Source organism: Arthroderma uncinatum (genome assembly GCF_011692745.1).
Source record: "Arthroderma uncinatum strain CBS 119779 chromosome Unknown scaffold4, whole genome shotgun sequence".
Taxonomy (NCBI): domain Eukaryota; kingdom Fungi; phylum Ascomycota; class Eurotiomycetes; order Onygenales; family Arthrodermataceae; genus Arthroderma; species Arthroderma uncinatum.
In genome coordinates, this window is record NW_022983866.1 from 1,814,575 (window position 1) to 1,840,386 (window position 25,812).

General features: G+C 49.3%; 10 protein-coding genes across 10 annotated transcripts; 5 read left to right on the forward strand and 5 right to left on the reverse strand.

Annotated features, from left to right (window-relative positions):
- Nucleotides 1-1,444: 1,444 nt before the first annotated feature.
- On the reverse strand, nt 1,445-5,766 carry GIQ15_05895 (nucleoporin Nup157/170; the record flags this gene model as incomplete). The annotated part of the gene is made up of 5 exons (XM_033553312.1): nt 1,445-2,053; nt 2,126-2,749; nt 2,808-2,896; nt 2,948-5,410; nt 5,478-5,766. The coding sequence occupies 5 exons, from the start codon at nt 5,764-5,766 to the stop codon at nt 1,445-1,447; spliced, it is 4,074 nt and encodes a 1,357-aa protein (XP_033404456.1).
- Nucleotides 5,767-6,106: 340 nt separating this feature from the next.
- GIQ15_05896 (uncharacterized protein) lies at nt 6,107-6,741 on the forward strand (the record flags this gene model as incomplete). The annotated part of the gene is made up of 2 exons (XM_033553313.1): nt 6,107-6,246; nt 6,327-6,741. 2 exons carry the CDS (start codon nt 6,107-6,109, stop codon nt 6,739-6,741), a joined length of 555 nt encoding a protein of 184 aa, XP_033404457.1.
- A 694-nt stretch (nt 6,742-7,435) lies between these two features.
- Nucleotides 7,436-8,327, reverse strand: GIQ15_05897 (ROT1 protein; the record flags this gene model as incomplete). Its single annotated transcript, XM_033553314.1, has 4 exons — nt 7,436-7,744; nt 7,800-7,984; nt 8,047-8,161; nt 8,211-8,327. The coding sequence occupies 4 exons, from the start codon at nt 8,325-8,327 to the stop codon at nt 7,436-7,438; spliced, it is 726 nt and encodes a 241-aa protein (XP_033404458.1).
- Nucleotides 8,328-8,680: 353 nt separating this feature from the next.
- GIQ15_05898 (5-formyltetrahydrofolate cyclo-ligase) lies at nt 8,681-9,521 on the forward strand (the record flags this gene model as incomplete). Its single annotated transcript, XM_033553315.1, has 3 exons — nt 8,681-8,771; nt 8,824-9,345; nt 9,406-9,521. 3 exons carry the CDS (start codon nt 8,681-8,683, stop codon nt 9,519-9,521), a joined length of 729 nt encoding a protein of 242 aa, XP_033404459.1.
- Nucleotides 9,522-9,625: 104 nt separating this feature from the next.
- GIQ15_05899 (LSM domain-containing protein) lies at nt 9,626-10,019 on the reverse strand (the record flags this gene model as incomplete). The annotated part of the gene is made up of 3 exons (XM_033553316.1): nt 9,626-9,681; nt 9,736-9,826; nt 9,879-10,019. 3 exons carry the CDS (start codon nt 10,017-10,019, stop codon nt 9,626-9,628), a joined length of 288 nt encoding a protein of 95 aa, XP_033404460.1.
- A 367-nt stretch (nt 10,020-10,386) lies between these two features.
- GIQ15_05900 (mRNA transport regulator) lies at nt 10,387-13,759 on the forward strand (the record flags this gene model as incomplete). The annotated part of the gene is made up of 7 exons (XM_033553317.1): nt 10,387-10,521; nt 10,605-10,697; nt 10,759-11,031; nt 11,173-11,263; nt 11,329-12,609; nt 12,674-13,099; nt 13,167-13,759. 7 exons carry the CDS (start codon nt 10,387-10,389, stop codon nt 13,757-13,759), a joined length of 2,892 nt encoding a protein of 963 aa, XP_033404461.1.
- A 707-nt stretch (nt 13,760-14,466) lies between these two features.
- GIQ15_05901 (uncharacterized protein) lies at nt 14,467-16,005 on the reverse strand (the record flags this gene model as incomplete). The annotated part of the gene is made up of 1 exon (XM_033553318.1): nt 14,467-16,005. One exon carries the CDS (start codon nt 16,003-16,005, stop codon nt 14,467-14,469), a length of 1,539 nt encoding a protein of 512 aa, XP_033404462.1.
- Nucleotides 16,006-18,299: 2,294 nt separating this feature from the next.
- On the forward strand, nt 18,300-21,810 carry GIQ15_05902 (zinc finger protein zas1; the record flags this gene model as incomplete). The annotated part of the gene is made up of 3 exons (XM_033553319.1): nt 18,300-18,369; nt 18,415-18,693; nt 18,809-21,810. The coding sequence occupies 3 exons, from the start codon at nt 18,300-18,302 to the stop codon at nt 21,808-21,810; spliced, it is 3,351 nt and encodes a 1,116-aa protein (XP_033404463.1).
- Nucleotides 21,811-22,913: 1,103 nt separating this feature from the next.
- GIQ15_05903 (EF-hand protein) lies at nt 22,914-23,590 on the forward strand (the record flags this gene model as incomplete). Its single annotated transcript, XM_033553320.1, has 4 exons — nt 22,914-23,106; nt 23,182-23,322; nt 23,405-23,497; nt 23,562-23,590. The coding sequence occupies 4 exons, from the start codon at nt 22,914-22,916 to the stop codon at nt 23,588-23,590; spliced, it is 456 nt and encodes a 151-aa protein (XP_033404464.1).
- Nucleotides 23,591-23,964: 374 nt separating this feature from the next.
- Nucleotides 23,965-24,720, reverse strand: GIQ15_05904 (uncharacterized protein; the record flags this gene model as incomplete). The annotated part of the gene is made up of 1 exon (XM_033553321.1): nt 23,965-24,720. One exon carries the CDS (start codon nt 24,718-24,720, stop codon nt 23,965-23,967), a length of 756 nt encoding a protein of 251 aa, XP_033404465.1.
- Nucleotides 24,721-25,812: the final 1,092 nt, after the last annotated feature.

The following is a 25,812-nucleotide window of genomic DNA, read 5'->3' on the forward strand; positions in this document are numbered from 1 at the left end:
TTAACCGAAATGTCTATTACACCTGTGTTGAATGGCAGGCTTTGTGTATGTGTCAAGCTAGGTTCTATTAACCTTCTTCGCTTTATTAATTTCATTCCTGCCTTGTTTAGGTGCTCTATAACTCCCCGGTACTGAAATGTTGAGAGCCATCAACCTATTTAATCCCGCTTAGATTTTGCGAGCGCCCATCGTAAACGATTGCACATATCCAGGCCGACCAACCCAGCTACAGTTACCTTAGCGTTAGTCCAAAACGGTTCCAAAGGGTATCGATGTACAAAATCTTACCAAATATCATGTAAGGAACATATAGTATACTAATGTTCATTTTTTGATCCCTCGTGCGGTCGGTCCAGCTCCATACTTCAACTACACATGTGAGAGTCGTTACAAACGTCTGTATAGCCCAGATGAGTACATAGAGTGGTGCAGTAGGGTTATCTACACCCAGTTGTTAGCCATTATATGTAATTGAGAACGCTTCCATACAAGGAGGACTCCAGGGCGATTGCTAACCATTCAGGAGTTTATAAGCGTTGATAATGCTTGCTGGAACATGATATACTAGTTCCATGACCAAGTAACTTTTAAACCAGGCTGGAGGAATAATAAAGAATTTATCCTGATATGTCGTTATGTAAAAGTTGCGGATGTCGTCGAGGAATGCTGGCTTTAAAGCGGGAGGGTATAGCGGAACAAGGTCAACCACTATACAGGCCTTGAATTAGCATCCTGGTAGATAGGGTATGTATGCTAATTCCCCCAGAAACCTGTTATAGGCATGGGAATTTTCGATGGCCCCTAGGATAGTACGAGGCAAAGATCTCGAACAACACGTACTAAACATGATCACAACATGAAGTATGAAGAATGATGCATAAAGAAAATCAACATTGCGTCTCCAGGAGGGAGTTTGGGACTTTCGGCCACTAGAACGGGTCTTGGAGCCTGCCATTGCGAATTACTGGGTGCAAGCAACAATCCAAGGGCAACGTCGACGTCGAAAGAACGAAGGATCCAACAAGTGTGAAATTTCGGACGTCAAGTTCTCAAAAACAAACATCGTGATCACATGACCGCTAAGGATTTATCTGCCCCTTAAACTGAAGACAAGTCAGGGTCAAATTTGACATGAAATACTGGTTACCAGGGGGTTTTAGTTAGAAAAGGCAAAATACAATGGCATGGCACAAATGGTTTAAACCCGCTGTCTAAAGCTGGTTTTATATGCATCTGGAGCGTCAAAGAGTCTCGACTTATCTAAAATCCAATCATTTAGACGCCTTCCCAACAATCCCCCAACCTTAACAGTAGGAAAATGAAAGACATGTAGATAATCGGCGAAAGCCTCTAAAGGCATAAAGTCTGAGAGTACATTAAGAGAAGTAAAGACATAGAACGAACATATGCAGAGACGCTGGGATGGTGACTGTGGAACACATAATTATCGGAACGACTGCTCAAGCTTCACCCTCATATCTCGACATGCCTGTACAACATCCCTATCCAATCGAGACTGCTGTAGTAAAAGTAGCATCTCAGAGACCCTGGCAGCAATTACGTCGCTTCCAAACGCCCCACCGCCCAGTCTGGCTGTTTCGTTAAACCATCGTGAAATCAAGTATGCGAGATCGTTGCCGATATATTTCCGATTGGCCCCGTGGAAGGGCACCTCGTCGTTATAGAACAAAGATTCAAGGACCGTATATAGCACCTCTGGCTCGACCTGAAGTTCAAGGAAAAGATCGATAACCCAGGTCGGAGGCCCATCCGACTTCTGATGCTCAAGTTTGTAACGCTCTAGCATCGGTAGGAGGGTTTTGACTGGGAATGCAACGTCCGACATCCTGAGTCTATGTGCTAGGCTGCGAACCTTTTCAATGACAGCTTCGTAAGGCAGAGGTGTTCCGTTTCTCAAGGTCTCCTCGTGGACTCCCTGGATCAAATCTTGCCAGGTGGTCGTGATATCAGAAGCATTTCGGTGATTTGCGAGGTACATTATCTGGAGGCAGATATCATGATAGTTTCCGGGAGCTGCATATTCGTTGAACATCTAGAGCGAGATATACAGTCAGTGACTGCGGCAAATCGATGTTAGTTGTTCTAATCTGGGAGTGCCACTTACTTTGCTGATCTCCATGATACTTCCATTCATTGCCTCTAACACAGCGGTCTTGCGATCAGCATCTAATCTTGCATCATCCTTAAGTCGTTGCAATAGGTCGTCTTGAACATGGCTAACATCTAGAAGTTCCTCAACTTCATGCTGTAGACGTTGTCGTGCCGCTCGGCCAACATCAGGTGAATGCACAGATGCATTTGCTCTTGCTTGGCCCAAATATTCAATCCTTCGATTCAAAGTAAGTTTGAACGGGCTCTTTGCAAGTTGCAATTGCACGATAGCTGCATCATAAAATCGGTCGGATTGGGCATAATATTTCCATAGTAGATCGGCATGGAACATATCTTCTGTTGATTTCCTCTCGAGGTAGGTAGCAACGAATGGGGACCTGATTTCGAGAAGCCGATCACTTAATCCACGCTCGAGGTACCAATCGTAAAGACTGGTGAGGAAAACCTCGTCCCGCGAGGTGGTAATTACGTCGTACGCTTCAGCCCGTCTTCGTGCTATCATGCTGTATTGGCCCTCGGAATTGTCTTGATCGGAAAGGTCATCTACAGCAAGGATGACCTTATATATGAGGTCATAGCATTGCTGCCGAGCGTCATAGCTATTCTTTCGAGGGTCCTATATTATCCCATGTCAATACATATCGCAATGGTTTGATATACAGTGCCATTCTTACCTCAGCTGGTCGTCCATCCATAATCCATGAGAGGGCGTGATTGGCCTTGTCAGAATCGGCAGCCACACTTAGAGCAAGTTGTATTGCGCCTATATTCATTTAGCACATTGATATCCCATAAGGAGGAGGGGGAAGCATACCAGCGAAAAATTGATTTTGGATATACTGGTCTATGCTGGGCTTTAGGTAATCCATGGGGAGACTTTCAGATACTTGTTGGAAGAGCATCAAGCTCTCATTCAAAAGGTTTCGACCAACTTCAGAGTTTGGTCCTGCCTCTGTTGCTCGCTTGAGAAGCTCTTGGCCCTTGAAGACAATAACATCTTGTGAGCTACAGAAGGTACCGCACCTCCGTCGTAGAGCCTCAGCGACAGTTTCGACATTCGAGCCTTTGGCAATGTTACGGTTCACGATGGCTTTGACCAATTCCTTTGCCGTCTCATGGCCCCTTGATGTGGCAAATAGCTGTTCAAATGTCAACTCTAAGAAGCGACTCCTAGCATCCTCGTTCAACAAGGTAATGACGTCTTCAACTCTGTCGTCAAAGAGAACGAGAATAAACGAAATTCCCTCGATAGTATGGGAGATCAACTGTACGAGAGAGTGGAGGCCTCGATGTTCGGCCTGTAGAGCAACCTCCTCTTGTTTCGTGGTGACTCTCGATAATGCATCAGGTCCACTTAGACCTTCGATGAAAGTTCGATTGGTATTGAAAAAGTCTTGGAGGGCAGACAGGTCTCGTTGAATCGAGAGCAATGACGCCATAGGAACAGCTGGGGAGATAGAAAGCCCACCTGAAGGAGTTCGCCCCTGTTTGGCTATGACCGTCTTCCAAATGGATCGAAGAAGTCGGGAAGTATACAGGGCAATCCCTGCATGTCGAGGAGAAGGTAGCACTGCATCAATAGCTGGGACAGAACCATCCGTAACTGCGTTTTCATTAAGGGTTGGCTTCCCTCCAAACTCTATGAAAACTTTTCGAGCGAATTCCAGAACATCGGGGTCATTAATCTTCGAAAGGCGGGAGTCTGGTGAGACTTCAACTCCCTGGCCACACGCGACTGCGAGCGCGGTTGCTACCGTTTCACTTCGGCCATAAACTCGAATAAAAGCCTTGACCTGGCCCTCTAGCCCTTCCTCCCCATCTGAGTTGCGAATGAGGGAAGCAAACATATCGACAAGCCGTCTTCTGCGAATGATATGAACTCCCGTGTTGGTTAAAATAGCAATTTCGGCAGCTGGCTTGTCAAACTGCACCGACAACTCATTACCAAAGCCACTGCTCGTTGGACCACCCTGCTCATATGGTGTATAAAGCCCGATGGCCTCTGCTCGGCTACCAAGGGTAAGCCAAATTCCGGTCTCCTCTGGTTTAACAGGTATAGAAGGGTCTCTAGGTAGTGCGAGTCTTCCTGAATCTGGGGTGGAGATAAATAGCGTATCCGCCTGCTTCGAGGGGTCTTTCTGCGTGAAACAGAAAAAGTAACCTGGAGGGAATCGTTCAGCGGAACTGGTAGGGTTCAATGAATGGATAGGGAGCCTAGAAGGGCCCGTAGGCTGGAATGCAGCCCCTGGTATTGGGGCCGCCTGTGGGGGTTGACCCGATGGAGAATCGGATGGCGGAGTCTTGACATGTTGCGCCTGCATGCTTGTAGGTGCATTATTGGCGTCTGGGGTGGCGGACCAGCTGTAAGAGCCAGTAGCACTGAGGTATATCCTGTAACCTGTGGCAGTTGTAGCCACCAGGTGGTACCTGGACGCCTCTGGGGCTGGAATGGGACTAATGGAAACGATTTTGATTCTAGGGTTGAGTGTTTCATTGGAGGTGATGATATGGCCAATGTTGGAGTAAATGTCAATGGCAGTCTTGGTGATCGTTAGGTTGACAGAACCATCGCCTTTGAGGTGAAAGACCCTGATCGATGAGTTGGAGGATAGGGTGTATAGCAAATTCCTGCTATCGTCGACAACCATCTGTTCCACAAATTCCGCTGGCTTGTTCCGGAGGTTGAACTGGGGCGCAAATGCGGTGAAGTTTTTCGTCGTGTGGTTGACCTTACCACAGCGGCCCTGGAACCATCGCTCCTCTTGCTGGTAGGTCAATTCGTGGATATCGTTGTCCGTAGATCCAGCAAAGAAGACTCGTCCAGTCGAATCAGAGGACGCAAGGACATTAATGTCAAGTCCCCTGATAGGAACAGACATGCCCGTTTGGTATAGGTTTACGGTCTTTAATCCGCCAGACGTCTCGCATCCAAGGCCCAAGAGGAAAACATCTGCCGTTGTAGAGATGATGAGTAAATGGGTGATTGCCGGAAGGAACACTCCCTTTCTAGGTCGCGCGAGCTTGACGGTATTGATACTGTTCGGCTGCTCCTCGAAGCCAACCAATTGAGGATTCGGGAGCGTATAATCCCAGAGATACAGCGCATTGTCGATTGTAACCCAGGCATGGTTTAGCTCCGCAAACAAGCCCATGCTCGTTGAAACCTGCGCGCGGTTATACTGGTCGAATATCTGGTCAGGAATCTTATACATCTTCACTTTCTGAAACGGCGCCCATGATGGGGAGCTAGGAATATCGTAGTCGGAGGAGAATCCCTCTAATGTTTATCAGGTTAGTTTTCTGCGCAACGCGTTCGACCTGTAGGCTGGAGAAGGTAAACATACGAGACAGGTAGCTGTCCAGGTCAGGGTACCGCGATTCCTGCAGGAGTGCTTCGTCTATCGTGCGCGCTGCTCGCTCTCTCGGGCTTATTGCTTCAGGCTTCGCCTTTATGTCTGATGCGGGCATCTTGGGCCGAACGGTTGTAGAGGCCGCCAGATTCGAGCCCGCAACGTTGCCCGACGGCGGAGAGAGGGGTCTCGAGGCGAACAGAGGTCCATGAGGGTGTGAAGCCGCGGGAGTCTGGAAATATGTGCCTGGTGGCTTTGGGGGAGGTGTGAATGGGAAGCTCATGATCGCGCAGCACCCAGACGCACAGGTCGAGATATTGCCAGTGTGAAAGTGCCGAGTGCTCACAGTCAAGACGTATGCACAGCTCCCAGCAGCAAGCCCGGGTCTCTGGCAGGCCGCGTTGTAGGTGGTAAATGGCAGCGAAAGTTGTTCAAGAGAAGATGTTCGGATATCAACAAGTGATTTCTTCCTGCAACACTTTAGCTCTGTACGTGCACGGACCTTTTTCTCTACAACTTTTGAGCTTCAATTTCATATCTACCTACATCTACATCTACTTCTACTTCTATATATTTAACAGTTACATATCTATATCTACAGTGCAGCTATAATAGTAGCCACCATGATCCGGTCACTTCGCTTCCAGTCGTCGATCCTCCGCTCTGTCCGCTACTCGTCCACTGCTACACCCGGCTTCCCACCGCTGTTTACAACGATAAAAGCAGACTTGAAGAATGCCATGAGGGCAAGAGACACAGTCAGGTCACTCACCTCGATGATCCATCTCCTACACCTCCTCGTGGGACACCAGTGACAAGCCAATGCTAACACCTACTCGATAGACTTGACGTCCTACGCGGAATCATAGCAGAAGTGAACAACGCTGCCAAAACACCAAAACCCGTCGAGACCGACCTTCAGCTCCTCGATATCCTCCGCAAGCGTTCCTCCAATCTAGAAGCTAGCAGCAAGGAGTTTTCAGCCGCCGGACGGCAAGACCTGACCAACAAGGCCGAAGGAGAACGTAAAGTCGTCGAGGAATATGCTGGACAGATCGAGACCGTGAGCGACGAGGAGATACGAGCTGCTATCGAGGAGGCAATTGCGGAGCTCAAGGCTAGCAGCGAGAAAATCGTTATCGGCACCATCATGAAGAAAGTGCTCACGGGTGGTGGACCTTTAGATGGAAAGCCTGCTGGTAAAACTACCGTTGCTAAGATTGCTGGAGACCTGATCAAGGCATTGGAGCAGAAGTGACCGCATATTCCCTTAACGGTCAATTGGGACAGTTCCGGCCTTGGTGGGATTGGACGTACAGTTGACAGCTGTCAAATCCCAATATCCATTGCCCACCAAATCCGCCCAATAAAATACCAACGAGAAAGAAGTGTGAATGTAAATTAGAATATTGTCAATGAAAGTGTAACATTAGCTCCAATACATGACCGTATAAACATACAGGAAAATTAAACCACAAGCCAGGAAACAGAAAGACATCGTATATAAAATCAGTTTGTCCCTCTCCCGTCCCGTGCTGATGAGTGCAAGAATTGGCCTTGTCGACGCCAGTCTATAATTAAACATTGCAAACGCCCGTCGAGCCTATGGTAGTAAGTCGAGGCGGGAATGCGAGGAGTAGGAGGGCAGAGAAAAAAGTCTACCCCGACAGGAGAAAGAGGTACGCCGCCCTCTATTGACGGAGAATGTGAGGGAAGCAAGGAATGAAGCCGAAGATGGTGAAAGTAAAAGTACAGTTGCAGTAACCGAATCCACGAAGCCGGCGTAGGAAGTAAGGCATACCCATCCCACGATTAACAGTGAACCTCCCCCCCAAGGCAAGACCAGAAGAACCCCGGGCACCAGTCCGTTCGTAACGCCATCTATAGCCCAAAGTGCATTATATCATATAACTTTTTTTTTGTCCTTGAATATGCATGGAATCTTGCAAAAGTTAGGAGTAAAAGAGAGCAATTCCGCCGATAAAGGTCATAACGACGCCGAGCCACCACCACCGGTCCATATTGGCGGATGTGAGCAGCTGTCGTGGTAGGATAGAATGTCTGTCCAAGGGAGTATTGAACAGTCCGTCAACGACGTCCCGCTTTCGTTTGGAGGCGTGCACGGTGGGATTCAGGTGCTTGGTCGGCAGCATCTGCGGTGGTTTGTAGACGAGGAACATGCGGTTCACCGGTGCTCCATCGTGTCCGTACAGGTTGAGTCGTTGTATGCCGTGGAACTCGTCGAGCTGGACTTCGTATCTCTATAAGTTTGTCAGTCAGTGTTTACCTCGTCGTGGCAGAGTCTTCTGCGCGTACCTTGAAGGTTTCGATCTGGTTGATTCTCGAGTAGGTCGCCATCTTTCCCTTGCACGGGTTTGATTCCAACTTGCGGCCGTCATCCTGGAAGTAAGTAGGGTCCAAGACGAGGGAGCCGTTGGGATGGATTTCGTATTTCCCATGCTGGAAGAGCATGTATCCTTTCGGACACTCAGGGTTCGTTGCTAGCAGTCTATCTTAGTATTCCAGCCCTCCAATCGATGGGATAACGGGGTAAGACACTCACGGTTCGAGACTGCGCGGTACTGAGCCTCCTCGAAGAAGCCATCGTCGCTGAAGGAGTAGGACATGCCGGTGAGCGATGGCTCGATCAGCTTGTCATTGACCGGATCGTAGAAGCCCTAGAGAGTCAGCAGCCATTTGAGTCTTCTTCTTCATAGCTACACATACCGGTCCCGTCACGACCTTCCGCGACTTGGTCGTCCATGTCCCTACGAGTCGCGGATCGATCTCCGCCGTGACGACCAGGAGCAGGCCGAGCAGAGGAAGCAGCACGAGCAAGTTCATCGTCGATATGGGAGCAGTCAACGCGGCGAACAGGGAATAGTTGCAGGAAGAGACGAGGAGGAGAGGAAGAGAAAAGGAGATCGATCTGAACCACTTAATATTACGTCGTCCCTTGGGGCCCCGAGAAAGTTGCTGATCAGGGACGAACGAACGCACCAGGCGACGCAGCACAAGTACGACTCTTACGCATCCTGGATCTACTCGCTACGATTCGCTATACCTTTAATATCTATCGTACGCTGCATACTCCGTGCCTGGTGTCTTACTCCAAGGCATATTTGACGTCTTACTAACTGGTCCACAGTCGCCACAGACGCGCATTCACTCGTACTTTGATATATCAACAAGAAGAAATGGCTACGCTGAGCACGGCGAAGAAGGAGATGAGAAGCAGGATCAAGAAGATCCTGGCTGGCGTGTCTGCAGAATCGGTTCTTTCACAATGTTCGCGCCCAAGGATCCCTTCGCAGCGCTGGCCACTGATCATATATCGTAGCCTCCCTTGCCACTGAACGCCTTCTCTCGCTGCCGGAATACCAGGCCGCCAGGCGTGTCAGCGTGTACTTGTCCATGCCGGCCGGGGAGATGATGACCGGCGCCATAGTCCGTGATGCGTTCAGTCGCGGCAAGCAGGTTTTTGTCCCGTATATCTACAAGCAGGAGACGACGACGACCACAGACACTGCCGGGGCCAAGCCGTCGTCGATCATGGAGATGCTGGCTCTTCGCTCGATCGAGGACTACGAGTCTCTACAGCCGGATAGCTGGGGGATTCCTACTCTAGACGCCAGTTCCGTGCCTGACAGGGAAAACTGCCTGGGAGGGACCGGCTTACTGGGTGAGAATGGTGCTCTGAACGGTGAAGATGGCGGCTTAGATCTCATTGTCGTGCCTGGTATGGCCTTTGATGGCGGCATGAGGAGACTGGGCCACGGCAAGGGATATTATGACCGCTTTATCAACAGATACCGGAATAATAACACCCAGCAAACAGGAAAAGTTCAGATGCCGTATCTTGGTAAACACCACCTCTTCTTTTCTTTTAATACCAGAGAACTAAACTAACCATCCAATATAGCCGCTTTCTGTCTTGCCGAGCAGGTTCTTGAGCCACCAGAGGAGGTGCCTGTTGGAGAGTACGACAACCTCGTTGACAGCCTGGTCGTAGGTGACGGACGGGTCGTGAGAAGCTGATCGGCTCCACGGCCGCCTTCTCTTCCTTCTTCCCTCCTCCTAGCAAACATGTACCGTAACGCCAATCGCCTTGAACCGTATGTAAACCATCACGATCGCTCGCCTTACGATTGAACCGTCTGGATCAACGATACGTTGTCACCCTTGAGTAGTATCTGGCCTGTTCCCAGTTAGCTTGTATATATAGACGGTAGAACGAGTTCTGATCTCATACCGAGCTGTCTTCTCGACTCTGCCTCGGTCTTGGTCGCCTGCTTCACTTCCACCGCGTCGTCCACCACGAGGTTCATGAATTCATCAAATCCCTGTATCTCGGTCAGCTCCAGCTCACGACGGTAAGAAAGAGAGCCAGCCTACCCGTATCTTCCCTTCTATGCGAACCGCCAATTGTTCGTACAGCCATATCGAGACCGTCGCTCGCTGCTGGAGGAGCTTGAAGATGAAATGGATCGGAGCCAGCAGCGTCTTCGCGCCGCCACGCGGTCCTCTGCCGGTCATGATGTCGGATGCTCTGCTGTAAGCTATCTATCTGCAAACCGACGGCGTCTTCAGCGTATCCTCTTCGTTCTTCGTTGTCGGTGGTGGTGGTGGTGAGATTTGAAGTGCAACCGCCAAAAACTCTCGTGAGCAACCAAAATGTCAGCGCCAAAAAAACAGAGTGGGCCAGATAAAATAATAACGACGAACGCCCGCTTCTGATATCTATCACTTCTCCCGCCCTCTCTCCCTTCGCCTGCGTATCTCGCTTTCCACTTCATGACGACCGCGGGCATACCGCTGATTTCTCCAGCACTGCCAAACCGCCAGCTCCCTCGCCGCCCGCACCGATCTTCGCACCCTCCATCCATCTAGCTAAACCCGCGCCATGGCGACAGCGAGCAGTGCCTCAGGGCAGCAGGCGTTCGCGCCGGTGCTCGCGGCCCTCGCGACGATGCAGAGCAGTGTATCTCGGCAAGAAAAGACACACGCCCATGAGTTTCTCGAGAAGTTCCAGAAATCAGTGAGCTTATCGTCCCTGGCTTGCTATGTTTACCCCTCCATCACATCCGGCTCTCCTTTTGCTAACGGGCAGTCAAACAACAGACGGAGGCTTGGACGACGACACACGCGATCCTCCAGACCGCAGATGCGCAGGTCGAGGCTAAGCTGTTCGCTGCAACTACATTAAAGGGAAAGGTAGGAGCTCCTATAGTCGAATTTATTAGGGGCATGACGCTGAATACAATTGCTCTGCTAGATTACATACGATCTAGATCAGCTTCCCGAGTCCGCTCAGCCTGAATTAAGGACGTCTATACTTTCTCTCTTGTCAAACTATAGATCAGGACCGAGGCCGATACGAACACAGCTATGTGTTTCCCTGGCCACCCTTGCGATCCAGATGACCACATGGAAAGACGTCCTGCCCACCGTTGGCTCCGCCCTGGGCAACGAAGCGGGAGACTGTGTCCTCGAATTTCTCAAAATCCTTCCCGAGGAAGTCATAGAAGGGCGCAAAATCAACCTGACTGTATGTTCCGGCCGAGTCACCATCCATCTGTCCTTCTATCCACCGCAGCTCAGCACACATACACACCCGACATCATCATATATCCATCCCCTTTGCGGCCAGAGACAAGTTTATATCTAATCAGTCATTCGTAACTCTTAGGAAGAGGAGCTATCTGCTAGAACAAAGGAGCTTTTGGAAGACAATGCAAGTCAGGTCCTAGGTCTCCTGACGCAGTATTCTCAGTCCTCTCGTACGTATATCCCCGAAAGAGTCGACAGTAGATGCATTGCTGACCACATGTTTGGCGTGATATAGCTTCTGCTGCAACTAATCCGATTCTCCTTGAATGTATCACCTCATGGATGCGTGAGATCCCAGCCGCCCAGGTTGTTGAATCCCCTTTAATGGACGTCATCATGAAGGCTCTATCCGAGGAACGATCCTTCGAGGCAGCAGTGGACTGTATATGCATGATCTACAGAGACACACTTGAAGTCGATGATTCGATGAACGTCATTCAAGCTCTATACCCCAGGATAATTGCACTGAGACCTAAAATCAGGGAAGCGGCAGAAGCAGAAGATGTTGACATGCTACGAGGACTCACTCGATTGTTCGCGGAAGCGGCAGAGGCTTGGGTTCTTCTGATAGCACGCCTACCCGATGAGTTCAGGAATTTGGTGGAAGCCGTTCTGGAATGTTGCACCGTCGACAAGGACCGTGATGCCATTTCAATCACCTTTGTCTTCTGGTATGAACTTAAGCAATACCTGACTCTCGAGCGATATGCAAGGGCCAGGGCAAGCCTTGGAGATCTATTCTCAAAACTCGTGGACGTCATGATCAAGCACCTGGAATTCCCATCCTCAGATGGAGACGAGAATGATCTATTCGACGGTGATAGGGAGCAGGAAGAAAAATTCCGCAGCTTCCGACACGCCATGGGCGACGTTCTCAAGGACTGTTGCGCAGTTATCGGAGTCTCTGAGTGTCTTGGAAAGTCATATAACCTTATTCAAGCCTGGGTTGCAAAATACGGTCCCCAGGCAAGACACGATCATGTACCACGTTGGCAGGAACTGGAAGCTCCCCTTTTCAGCATGCGCGCCATGGGAAGGATGGTAGAGGCGGAAGAAAGCTATGTGCTTCCCGAAATCATCCCACTCATTGTTCGCATACCCGATCAGGAGAAGGTTCGCTTCCAGGCAATTATGGCTCTTGGTAGGTACACCGAATGGACCGCGCAGCACCCCGAGACGCTGGAGGCACAGCTCAACTACGTTATTTCTGGATTTCAACATAAGTCACAGGAAGTCGTGCAAGCAGCAGCCCTTGCATTTAAATTCTTGGGAACAGACTGTCAGAAATTATTGGGCGACCATATCCCACAGCTCCATACCTTCTACGAGGCCGTCATTGATGGTTTGAAACCATCTAGTCAGGAAGAGGTCACTGAGGGTGTTGCGGCCGTTCTTGCAGTTCAGCCGATTGAAAAGATATACGAAGGATTGAAACTGTTCTGCAACCCCCTTATGTCCAGAATTATGACCTTAGCCAATAATGCCCAAGATGAAGAAGGCCAAAAGGCCGTGGCAGGTGAGTACAATTTTTCTTCCCCAGTATTTTTGAAGAATGGGAACTAATGAAGGACATGTTCTAGATCACTTGCAATTAATCGCAATATTTATTCAGGTTGTCTCTCCTTATGTCGACCCTGGAAAGGAGAATCCTGGAGTCAAATATTGCGAGGAGATATTACCCGTTCTCAGCACAATAGTTATGAATTTCACCAAATCCACCCCAATCCTTGAGAGAGTCTGCCGATGCTGGCGTTATATGATAATCTCCTACCGCAATGCGATGACTCCTCTTCTTCCAGCTCTTGCGCAAAGCATCTCCGCCGGCTTCGAGGCATCTAAAGAAGGGTGTTTCCTATGGGCAACAGATGCTATTGTACGGGAATTTTCCTCTGGAGCAGAGCTTGTCGACAACCCAACCAGCATTGCTGTTTATCAGTTCTTCGAGCAGCAAGTTGTGCTCTTCCTCCGAATTCTTAATGATTTACCCCCACATCATCTACCCGACAGTATGACGACCCAGCTTTATCAACCCCACCCTTGATACTGATATACTAACGATATTTCTTTCTCTAGTGATTGAGGATTTCTTCAGATTAACAACAGATGCAGTCCGATTTTTCCCCAAGAATACCGTCACGTCATCTCTCTCTGTTCCAATTTTCTCCGCTGCTTTGAGTGCACTCACTCTTCAGCAAATCGAACCCCTTACCGCCACGTTACAATACCTCCGCGACTTGATCAGTTTTGGATTTGAAAAACCAGCCGTATCAAACTTCACGACTCCAGAGGGCGAGGTATACACGAACTCACCAGAGATTAGAGAAGGTGTGAAGCAAACAATGGTATCACAGGGCTCGCTTCTTGTGCAGCGAGTATTAACAGGAATGATGTTCACATTCCCTGGTGATTGCTTCCCTGACGCTTCGTCGGTCCTTATGTCATGCTTTGAGCTAGTACCCGCTGAGACAGCAAGCTGGATTGATGTTACAATTCAGATGCTGCCTGCAGGCTCAGTCAAACCTGGCGAGAGTGAACGCCTGATGAAATCACTCTCAGAATACGCTCAACTTGGTGATATGAGGAAAATTAGAGTTGTCCTTCAAGGTTTGTTACCCACGGCCCACGCTTTTCTGACATCCCAACCTTACCAAGTTCATTACCGCTAACTATTCCTATTCCTTAGATTTCACAAACTCATATAGACGCCGGAACGTGGCACCAAGGGAAGGTTTAGGCAGATTAGAAGCTACACGATTCCGATTTACCGGGTAGGCAATTGATTTATCACTGGATTCGAGAAATTGGCAAAATCTATGCATCATAGATGACGATAAGAGGTGGCACGGAAAAGCTCTTTACGGTACTTTCGCAACAGTAATTGATCGCGCTGAAAATCTCTTCCTAAATCTGGTCTCAGGTCGCTTCAACAAACTGTACCAAAGCCATATTTTAACCGCATCAGGTACTTCTACGTTACGTTCACATCCTTACTGCAATAACATATTTAAAGACGTACGGCATGATATAAAAACGGGTAAAGGGATAGGGATGGTGGGATTGGGTAAATTGATGGTAAACTTGATTTCAGTCATTAGAGCATGCTCACAATGGTGGGTTTATCAGTGGCCGCGAATCGGACATCTATTTAGGGCCTTAAGATGTAGGTATTAATGATTATATACTTATAAACATGTTCTTATAATGCTAACTGTAAATGACAAGATATTGACAACTAGAAACCATGGGATATATACACCACTTCGCTACAAATTCATAATGCTACAGGTTCCTCCCAACCGGACTGGGTAATGTATGTACACTGTGTTCAACCCAAGCCGATAATTATATACATCAAACGAAATCAACACTCATATCAAGAGCAGCACTGCATAGAATCCCTGTCATCACTCATGACTCGCGCATACTCCAGCATGATTCTCCAAAACGCAAGTCTTAGATCTTCCATCCGAATAGCTTCACGCGCCCATTCTCTACTTGTCTCCGCAATCTTCTTCCCAAGCTCTTGTCCCTCCGGCTCAGCCGTGAAGAATCGTACCAATTCAGGGAATTCTGTCAAATCCATACTAACTGGTATATAGTGGACCCAAGGCGTCAACCAATTATCAAGCCATTCTTTGAATATTGTTTGCTTCATCATGGCGGACTTAGACAGTAGGCCACGAAGATAGCGACCGCTGAAACCGTTTCCATCAAGGTCTAGATTGTAACGAGCTTGGTAAGTTGCTCTATAATCTTCTTGTGGTTGCTCGCCGGGCCTAAAAGCGGCCCTTTGTTCCCGACAGGCCTCCTGCTCGCATTGGATGACGGCTGAGATTCGAATTTTGAAAAACGATGCAACCTCCTGCATCTTAGATGAATATGTGCGCCATGTAGATGTAGCTTTGCCGTCCTTTGGAGAAGGTTTCGGTACCTTTTTCATGAGTCCGATCCTTGTAGCGTTGTTATTGGTGGCGAGCACTAGTCGCTGACGGTGGAACGTCTTCCAGTTTCGAATATTCGTATGCCCCCCTGTTGACGAGCCGGCCCAATACACGACGTTCTCTTTATCATCCCAGTCCATGTCATGGCCTTCCTGGTATTCATTTAGGTCTAGCCTCGCGTCATAATACACGCTTGGTGTTAGGATGTCTTGGAAAGTCGAAGGCCTGGCCTGCGAGAAGATAGGGACTAATGAGTGTGCAACACTTGACGTCTCGGGCGCAATGAAGAACCCATGCTGGACTTGAAGGTCGGGCATGGAACAGACATCCTGAGCTATGGTCATATTGGAGACAAAGCTGCTACCTAGACCCTTATGCGAGAGCTTGAATCTGGTCGGAGCTCTTCGAGCCGCAGAGTTCGGGTCACAGGAGGCTGTCGTACTATCCCATAGCTCATAGGCATTTGCCTTCTCGAATTCAATCGTGTTTGTGACGGAGTCTTTGCCCTCTGTTGAGTCTCTTGCTCCACCTTTTGAAGCAACCTCGAGAGCCTCCACCAATTCATCGTAAGGGGCTACAACCCTTGGCTCGTCAAGTATGTTAAAGGCAAACATCATATCGGGTAAGGTACTCAAGGTATCGTCTGTAAACCAAAACCTGACCTGATCGGTTATCCAAGTAGCCTCACCGTCATTTTCGACTATAAAGCTGCGATTCTTCACTGTATAGCGAATGAGCCTTGATCCTGCGGCATTGGTTGCTGAAGCTACGCGTGCACGAAGAACCTCGGGAGGGACTCCCCAGAAAGGCTTCAATCCTTCCATCAGGGAATCGAATTCATCGACGAGAACGAATTTTCCTTGTGTTGCTGCTTTATACCATACGTCAAAACCAGGAGGAGGTCTTCGGCCATATCGGCGTTCGTACTCGATAACGGCGGCCTCAAGCGTCTTTGACTGCCCGCTAACCATATCCTGGTGTCTTTTCAAGGCTTCGGATGCAAGCTGCTGGATGGGGTGAATTCGGACATCTGCAACGCGCCCAACCGTCCCATCATATAAGGAATACCCCAAGTCTATAGGCCCCTCTCGACAGAGGATGCCGACTAACGGGAATATTACAAGAACGGCTAACCAATTTCGATGTCGTGTGCCTTTGGGGAGAGTTGCTATTCCCTGCAACACAGATACCCCAGCCGAGAAAAATAGGACAGGCAATTCATCAGGCTGCTTAGAATTTATTGCTTGCACCGAGAACAACGCAAATGCATCTATAGTACTTGCTGAAACAGAAGCATTTGCCGATACCTATATCCAAACCGGTCAGATTTGTAAACGCCTAACAGGAAAGGGAACATTATGTGTGCACACCATCGAGAATATTACGATCCATTTTGCGGCCGATAGAAGCGAAACCAAGACATCGGTGGGTGTGAAACTCGGTGCATGGCCACGCAGAGCAAATGATACAGTCAACACGAAGAATATCCTTGGTGTAACTCCCTCTGCAAGTGTAAAGAAGGCTTCTACGCCTCCAGAGGTTGTTGGTCGTGCGCTAAGCGCCCAAAAGCCCAAGGATAGCCACACGCATACTCGCAGGATAGATGGCACCGGAGAAGAGTTCAAGTCTCCACTTTGGCGGAATAGGAAGACTGAGGCGATCAACGAGAGCGAAATGGCGGTCGGTCCGATTAATTGGACCGGGGAAGGCCATCGCTTGGGTATATATTTTTCAGATGAGCTATCAGATGGCGACAACAAAGAGCGTTTTTCTCGCAAAAGCAATATCAGGTGAACCGTAGATGTCACGATGGGCTGGTTAATCATATCATATCAGCACCTCACTCAACATTCAGCCACTAACGAAGCAATTTCTAAGGGCCAAGGGATGGGGTCATGCATACCAGCAGCCACGAGGCTTCCCCTGAGTATGAGGAGGCAAATAGGAATGCAACGATGGTGATAGAAATCGCCCACAGGCGAGCTACCGCCGTGATATCTCGACCTCTGATGGCATCCCAGTCAAAGAACCGGCCTTGACGAAGATACCGTTTTCCTATATAGAAGATACACAAGAAGGTCCAGCAAAGCCATGCGTCCTGCAACCCAAGCCACTGTTCACCTTTTACCTTGTCTGGTGCGAGAAGCGCCGCGCCAGCAGCGCCCAGATATCCCAGCCAAGTGAAATTTAGGACGGGGCTAGATGGCGGCATGGCAATTTCTCATCAGTCTGCTTCACTTGAGGCCCGATCCGTTTCCCGCTGCAGGCTTCGCCGTGTGACAGCGGTAGGAGGCGATAGTCTCGAGCGTCCTGAACCAGCAAGCAGACATGTCCCGGCGATCTTGGATGCCGTCGGTGAGATTTTATCTTGATCTCGTCTCTCCTGCCCCGGCTCTCTGCCGCCCCGTCCTGAATACGACCCAGAATCCTTCAAGAGCCTCCCCATGTCGTAATCCATCCAGCCCCTGAATGAGTCTTAGTCCAGCTCGTTCCCCACCGAGGCCTGCGCTTATGGACAAAGGACCAAGCATCACGATCGACTTGATGGCGGTGATGGGTGTCGCGGAGGATTCGATCATAAATATAAACCCGGGTAAAAGGTACTCCCATCCGATACGGCTAGTGGAAGAGCGAGGAAAAAAAACGAACGAGAGGAGAAAAGCAAAGAGGAAAATATAGACGGGCTGAAAAAAGCAAACACCGGTGACTTTGAAAGGAGTTCACCCCCTTCGTACCCATATTGTAAATTCTTTTCGCTGTCTCGGAGCAGCCCTTCAAATGTCATATAAGGCCGTTGCCTTATCCGTTATATGAACCAGGGCATCAAGGTTGGCGGTGGAGAAACCGTTGTGTATAAATATGTAGCTCGAAGTATGCTGATAATCTGTAACTCCCGCACTCCGTACATCCGTACATCCGTGATAGCGAGGATTTAGTGGTGTCTCGTTATTAATATCTGCACGTAATAAGATGCACCGGTTTGCTCGCTCGTTGACCGAGTTCGAAGCCTCATCCCACATGGAGACCAAGCGGTTCTTCGTTGGGCTGGTTCTTTCAGCAACCTATCCCTTCACCAGCACCTCTCGTCGTCCTGTCGACTGCTAGCTCAGTCGCCGTTGGTGCCGTGCCGCTCGTTTCTCCATTCGTATACCCTGGCGACGTAGTCTGGTGAAGAAAAAAAAAACCTTCGAGAAATCTGTACATCGCATCGACGCAGCCTGTAACGGTTCCCCCCCGTTCCCCTCGCCCTCGTCCTCCCCTCCGAATGCCAGCTCAGCGCAGCTCAGTCCAGCTCTCAGATATCAGCGCCCTGAGTCTGCTCATCCCGGGCCAGGGTGGGTCATGTCATTCCCCGGACTGGCTCTAGAGTGTGCTCGTAGCCATGACGATGTTTGTCGGCCCCGATCCCCTCTCCGCGACACAACGCTATACTCAGAGCCAGGAACAGGATCGGGGACAGGAGCAGGAGCAGGAACCGAGCCCGCCGAGCTCGCATAGTCCGTCAGACGAGGTGCAGTCGCCTGCAAAGCCGGACGAGTCGCCGAAGAAACGGAAACGGGCCAGGAAGGCCGCGACAGGGAAGAAGTTCGACTGCAAACACAAGGGATGCGGCAAGAGTTATTCGCGAGCTGAGCATCTGTATCGTCACCAGCTGAATCGTATGTGTTTGTGTGTGTTTTGCGCGCGTCTTCTCTGCGATGGCGAGATATCTGGAAGTTGAATGAGCGTTGTTGTTTTTTTTTTTTGACTGACGTCGTGACATTCGACCTGTAGACTCTCCCAAACAAATATATAGATGCGAATTCCCCAGCTGCTTCCGCACCTTCGTTCGCCAGGACCTCTGCATCCGGCACCAGGAGCGCCATAATACCCACGGATCGCAGCTACAGAAGCGCGACCATGTCGCGACTCAAGGTCCTGGCGCAGGCTCGTCGTCGTCGCCGAGAGATACCAGCAACCCGATACACCATGCCACTGGGCAGATCGTCTCGCCAGCAAACGAAACCAGCTCTCCGGGTGCGATTCCTCCTCGTTCGCAGATATCGGAACCTTCTGCTGCCAGTTCGAGCAACAATGGCGGCTTCATGTCTGCCCAAACTTATCCTATGCCGTCTGCAGCGGCGTCTTCAGCTTCCAACGACCCCAATGCCGGGCCTCCCCAGACACCTCAGAATGCATACCACAAGGGCAACTCTGACCCGATAAGGAGACAGTCAGATGGGACTGCAGGATATCTTGTTCCGGCGCAAAAGGCGCAGCCGATGGCCGTCTACGGAGACTCGGTATACGAGCCATACAGTAACTCCCAACAATATGCAATAACAGCTCAGCTAAACGGGAGGCCTGATATACCTTCTAGTACGCCTGTTCTACCAGAATCTATGCAGGCACGGCAGACATCAATATCAAGTCCCGTTGGCAGTCAGACGGTCTCTCCCTTTGGCATGCCGTCTGGCTTGCTAGCAAACGGCATGGCTACCAACACTTATATGCCCCAGCCGCAGAACATACAAATACCCTCTATGGCTGGATCCGGTTTCCCGACTCCCGTTCTAAACAGAACTCACAGCCAGCCGTCACCCGTCGCAAATCTTACCAGCAGCCTGAGCCAGATGAATTCCTTGCCGGCAGCTATCCATTCGGAACCCCCAGTGTCTAGTATAGATTCGGTCATGGCATATGCTCTCCCCGTATTTGGCGGAGAAATATTAAATCGCTCCCCATTCGCCCTGACAGACGACTTTACAGCCTGGTTATTTAACGAGAGCTCGAATACGTCCTCCACATCCGGATTTCCCGCAATGTCTGCCATCATGCCCAGCTACCTTGACCCATTTTCGGGCCAGATCCAAAACTCGTATTATCCTACTGACACTACTGCTATTACCGGATATGGCACTAATACTCCCCAGCAGCAGCAGCAGCAGCACCCCATGAGTGTGACAAGTATACTTGATTCGGGACCGCCATACTCTGTCATGTCGGAGGAGAAGCGGAACGAACTTTTGGATTTAATCCAGGCCAGGTTCAATGAAACAGGGAGTGGTTCTGTCAAACATCGCAAGGAGGCGTTCATGGAAGGCAATATGGACGCAGATAATCACATTCTCAGCCTACGCATGATGCAGACATACATCAGCTCCTACTGGTATCACTGCCATGCACAACTCCCCATCCTCCATCGGCCTACATTCGCGCCAGATAAAACGCCGAATCTCCTTCTCCTTGCGGTAATGGCCATCGGTGCCGTTACCCTTGATAACAACCGCGGTCAACACTTTACAGATATGGCATCGGAACTCGCCAACTTCATCTGCGTGCACTTGCGGTGGGAGCTATTCATGGACCCGGACTTTCGGCCACCAGCAAAGCTCTGGGTATTCCAAACCCTTTTACTACTCGAAACGTATGAGAAGATGTACTCCACGCGCGAGTTACATGAACGCGCACACATTCACCACGATACCACCTTAACACTGATGCGTCGCGGTAGCTCCCTAATTGGCCGCACTGCATTCAACTCGCCTCCATCCCCCTCAGATGGCCGACAGCGACCAGGAGCTCCGGCGTCGTCTAGCTCTGAGCCAGGACATGTTAACGAGTCGTGGCTGCGCTGGATTAAATCCGAGGGCACGCGAAGAGTTGCTTTCGCTGCATTTGTACTTGATTCAGCTCATGCGACTATGTTTGGACATTCAGTTAAGATGGCCGCCCATGAGATGAGGCTGCCACTCCCTTGCGATGAAACATTATGGTCCGCCAGTTGTCCTGCAGAGGTTGCCAGAGTACAAATAAACCTCAATGCTAACGGCTTCAAGCCAACCATGTTCCTTGATGGGTTAAAAAAGACTCTAAACGGCCAAACCGTGCGAACAAACGCTTTCGGCCGAACAATAATCATGGCTGGCTTGCTGAGTGTAAGCTGGCACATGAATCAGCGAGACCTGCAAGTCAACTCACTGGGTGTCTCCCAGGTACCTGGTTTCAGAGATAAATGGCGCTCGTCCATGCTGCGAGCATTCGATAATTGGAAGCGAGACTTCGATGAAGCTCTGGTTGAAGCCAATCCCACCAATTATCCACCAGGGGGATACCAACAGCGCCAGCAGAATCTGTTCGAGGAGGATGTCTTTGCTGAAACGAGAAATGTGCTTCACCATCTTGCACACATGGCTTCACATGTTGACGTGGTGGACTGTCAGATATTTGCTGGTGCTGCCCGACTACTTGGTCGTGCCATCACGCCTAGAGATTTTGGCTGTGCCCGAGAGAAGATGGTCGACCGATGGGCAGGCAAGGAATCGGCTCGAGACGCAACCTTTTACGCTCTAAAGTTCTTATCCCAGGTTCTTCTACGGAACGGCGGCGGAAGAGGAGACCATTCAGTTGGCGGGTCGAACATGAATGTGCCTGAATACTCTGCAAGAGAGGACTTCATTATGAGCCGACCATGGGTCATTTACTTCGCTGCCCTCGTCGTATGGTCGTATGGTTTCGCGCTGGACGGTCCAATCCAGCCACCTCCACCGGACCTCCCCCTGCCTGAACAACAGCGACATGACATGTATATCTTTCTAGAGAGAGTTGGCAGCGTTCGCCACCCCGATGACCTAGAGAATATACGTGATCGAAACCGGTGCATGGGTCTTCTCATGGTCCTGCGAGCAGACTTCCTCAACACGAGATGGGAGCTACTTCATGAGGCCGCAAACCTGCTAGGAAGCTGTATCGAGAAGTTAAAGGGCTCACCGGTTGTAATAACTCCAAGCAAATGAACTGATACAGATACATCTACACCCCCTTTTTTTGAGAAAAAACATGATGCTCATGTCTAACACCACCTTGCTTTACCTTACGTTTAATTATATAGAAATGTCCTGCGTTTGAGTTACCCACAACTTGGGATCCCAGATGAGCGCTCTCTAAACCTTCTCCTTTTCTTGTTTGCGTTTATTATATTTCTAGGCTTCTCTTCCGTTTTATATCTCCCATTTTTACCTCTCTGGCGCTTGGAGAAAGTAGGATTGAGGGGCATGTTCGATCCAGGAGCTGGGGAACAAAAAAAGGCAATGACTGGAATTGGTACATCAGGAAATTTCTCCTACCGATATTTTATATTCAGTTGAACTGGGCCATATTCTGCATTCTTTTCTTGACTGTTCCCGATTCTTGATGCGTCAGGGCTGTTGTGATTTCTTTTTTGATCGGGCCCATGTTGTCTATAATATCTTTGTCTCCGGAATTCTTGTAATTATATACCACAACCATCTAACGTTTGATATCTTCCCACCTGTAGCATTGTTTATCATGTTTACCATGTCTTCAAGGGATAATGTTGTGGTGGCGTGTGTTTTGGCGCCGTCTCCCATGGCAACCAGGATGTCGCCCACGATAAGAAAAAGGGCTGATAATAACGGGCGAGAAGCCAACAAACCCCTTGAATAAAACACATCGTCAACCAGCTCCAACTGCACCGCCGTCAAGCACTATAAACGCGACCTCAGTCCAGTGTCATACCCTATCGCGCTCTCATCCAAAAAAACAGCGGAAACACAGACAAGAACCATGGTACGTGAATGCTTCGTTTCCTGACTCCGTCCGCCCGCCCAGCGAAGAGAAGTCAGCGCTGGCGTTGCCACTGTAAACAGCCCTCAGGCTTTCTCTGGAGTCTCCTGATACTGTCAACGCTGGCTGGCGACTGCGTTTCATGTTGTCCTTCTCGAGATACAAAGCACAGCGTCCTCCCCGTGACTCTCGGAGAATAAACGAGCACCTGTTTTCTCATCCCTTAACCCTTGCCATTTGCCCGATTTCTCCTCTTCTGCTCGCTTTCATTTCGAGAATAAACGAATATCTAGACGAGAAACGTTGAAGCATCATGGCACAAGCTAACGAGAACCATCACAATGGTGAAAAGGCATCCACAAACTACAAGGAAGCATTCTCCCTCTTCGATAAGCGAGGAACCGGCCGTGTCTCGCTCGAGTCTCTAGGCGATTTACTTCGCGCGTGTGGACAGAACCCTACTCTTGCTGAGATCAGCGATTTGGAAAAGGGACTTGGTGGAGATTGTGAGTTGATGCCTATGTTGTTGTTTTCTGATATGAGCGTGGGTGCTAATCAGTGTTGGATTGTTCCCTATCTAGTTGATTTCGATGCCTTCTCCAAAGTCCTTAACCGACCTGGTGGATTCCGCGACCCCGGAGAGCCAGAGGAATACTGCCGTGGATTCCAGGTTTTTGATAAGGATATGACGGGCTATATTGGCGTTGGACAGCTACGATACAGTAAGACCATGGCCCGCTGGAACTGATCTAGTCTGCATGACAATTGTGGTATCGATATGATGCTAACGCCTTTCTCCCTTAGTTCTAACCAACCTCGGTGAGAAAATGTCCGATGAAGAGGTTGACGAGCTTCTCAAGGCCGTTGACACCAGCTCTGGCGAAATAAACTACACCGGTATGCGATATCCATCTCTCTTATAATTAACCTTGGACAATCAACTAACATCATCCTCCCAAAGAGCTCGTCCGAACAATTCTCGCCAACTAAACCATCCGTCCCTATTTAACCATCTTTCCTTATTCCGGCCTCGGTGTTTTATGCGTCATGAATATATTATTTTCGAAACTTATTTATGGATAGGGAAGGAGTCCAGAAAACCGTCACACGACGTCCGAAGATTGCTCATTTTGTGTATCTTTCTTTGCGGAGGCGGTAGAGATTGGTGTCTGGGCTTGTTTATTGTTTTGTGGAACCGCCATTTTGAAACTGCTTGCTCACGTATGCACTTAATTATCTATCTGTACTCTACAAGGTTTCCAGTATTAGTATACATCCGACTTTTATCTCCATTTCCTGCGCCATAAGTCATTATCTTCATAATATTATCGTATTAAAAGCACCAACGGTTGAGCTGGTATGGGCTACTTCGCCTTCTTTGCAAGGGATTCCCACTCAGCCCATGCTTCTTTTTCAATCTGCACTTCCTTCCCTAGTTCGCTTGTCTCTATCAATGCACCTGGCAGAATATAAATAACCTCCAATTCCCCCGTCCCTGTCGTATTGCTCTGTTCCCCAGATATATCCGTTTCGGTAACGGCTTTCTTGTCGTCTCCCTTTTTAAAATGAACCTCATCCAAAACATATCCAAGAACGACTTTACAGCGACCACATCGGACTAGTAGCCGCTTCTCAAACCCATCTGCTCGCCGGAGAATGATAGGTTTCCTGTCTGGCGTGGTCGTGGACAGTAAAATCGTGTAATGCTGTGACGATGAAGCAGAGGACGAGGATACGGCTTTCTTCGCCCCGGATTTCAGAGTTGCTGATTCCATTTGTCGGGATATCTGTGCCTCCCTTTGGTCTTTCCCTTCATCCCCTTCCTCATCGCTGCTATCGTCCTCTTTCTCTTCTTCGTCCTCCTCCTCGCCTGTCGGCTTCGCCTTTGGCAGTGGAAGTATTATTGCATTGTCTAAAGCTGGAGCTCGCCTTCGCGGAAGCGTAGACAAATCCTGCGTTGACGCGATAAGGAGATGGTTGCAAAAACTGCAGTGGTACGTTCTTATGGGTATGCGGGCGCGGGACTGGCCCTCTTTTGTCTGTTCTTCGTTAATCTCGTGCGGCCGTGGAAGAGAGGATGATGTTTGCGTGGGGGCCTCCTGGGATGCAGCGGTCGCCATAGTATCCTAAATTTCAACCGGTATAGCGCTGAATAAAACGTCTGGCCGTGGATGATTTCTTGCGATATCTCGATCTCTTGATATCAATATGAAGCTCCATATCGTCCCTTTCCGGATTAGGCCGCGACTCCCGCCGCTTTTCGTCCCTGCTGACTCATCAAACTCCTCGCCGTTTTAACGCCAGGCTACAATTTAACTTCAACTTTACTTTTTAACTACAACTTTACGCTTTTACAAGTTTACGCCTTTACATCACGGAGTAGCCTCTGGTTAAAGGCAGGCCTCCCTATCAACCCTTGCATTCTTCTCTCCTTTATTTGTTTTGATCAAGCTGTCTGCAAGTTATATGTCAGCCCACAAGGTCAGGAAAGTTCTTGCTTAATATTGACATCTAGAGTTACAGGCAGAGATATCGACAGACTATAGCAAAAGCTAGATACTTATTTCCGCTGGACTTCGAGATACTCCGTGCCCTTTACCATGTCCACCATTTCTGATGAAGGCCGGTTAAACCCGCTTTCACTTCCCGAAATCGTTGGAATTGTCATTGACAATGTTCACGTGGTGCCGGAGCTGCTAAACTGTGCCTGTGTGAACTCAATCTGGGACATGATAGCTATAAGAAAGCTCTACGAGGGTTCCCCGAATGATATGCAGTTTCGCACACCGGACATTGGTTCTCTTAACTGTCTCTTTGTAGCATCACGAGAACGCTTTACCCAGAATATGCAGTTTGTGAGGCACCTTCATCTCTCCCCGGCACTCCCCACAACCGACGATACCTGGCTGCCATTAAAAGTCGTTTCATTCCCTACGATGTCATCAAGCAAGATTGGTCTCTCGTCTCCGATCTTCTTCTTCCTCCAACTGTCGAGTTTTTAGCAATTGATAACACCTACTGTGGGCTCTTCACGACTAGCTCCACTTATCCCCAAGATATGATCAGCCCTGTTGTGAGTTTCTGTCGAGTCAAAACCCTTCCTAAGATGCGGTATCTAATCCTAATAGGATAAGTTTTTAAACTTAAAAGCACTTACAGTCTACATATCAGACGTTTCTCGAGGGTTTGATGAGATTTACTCATTGCTTGAA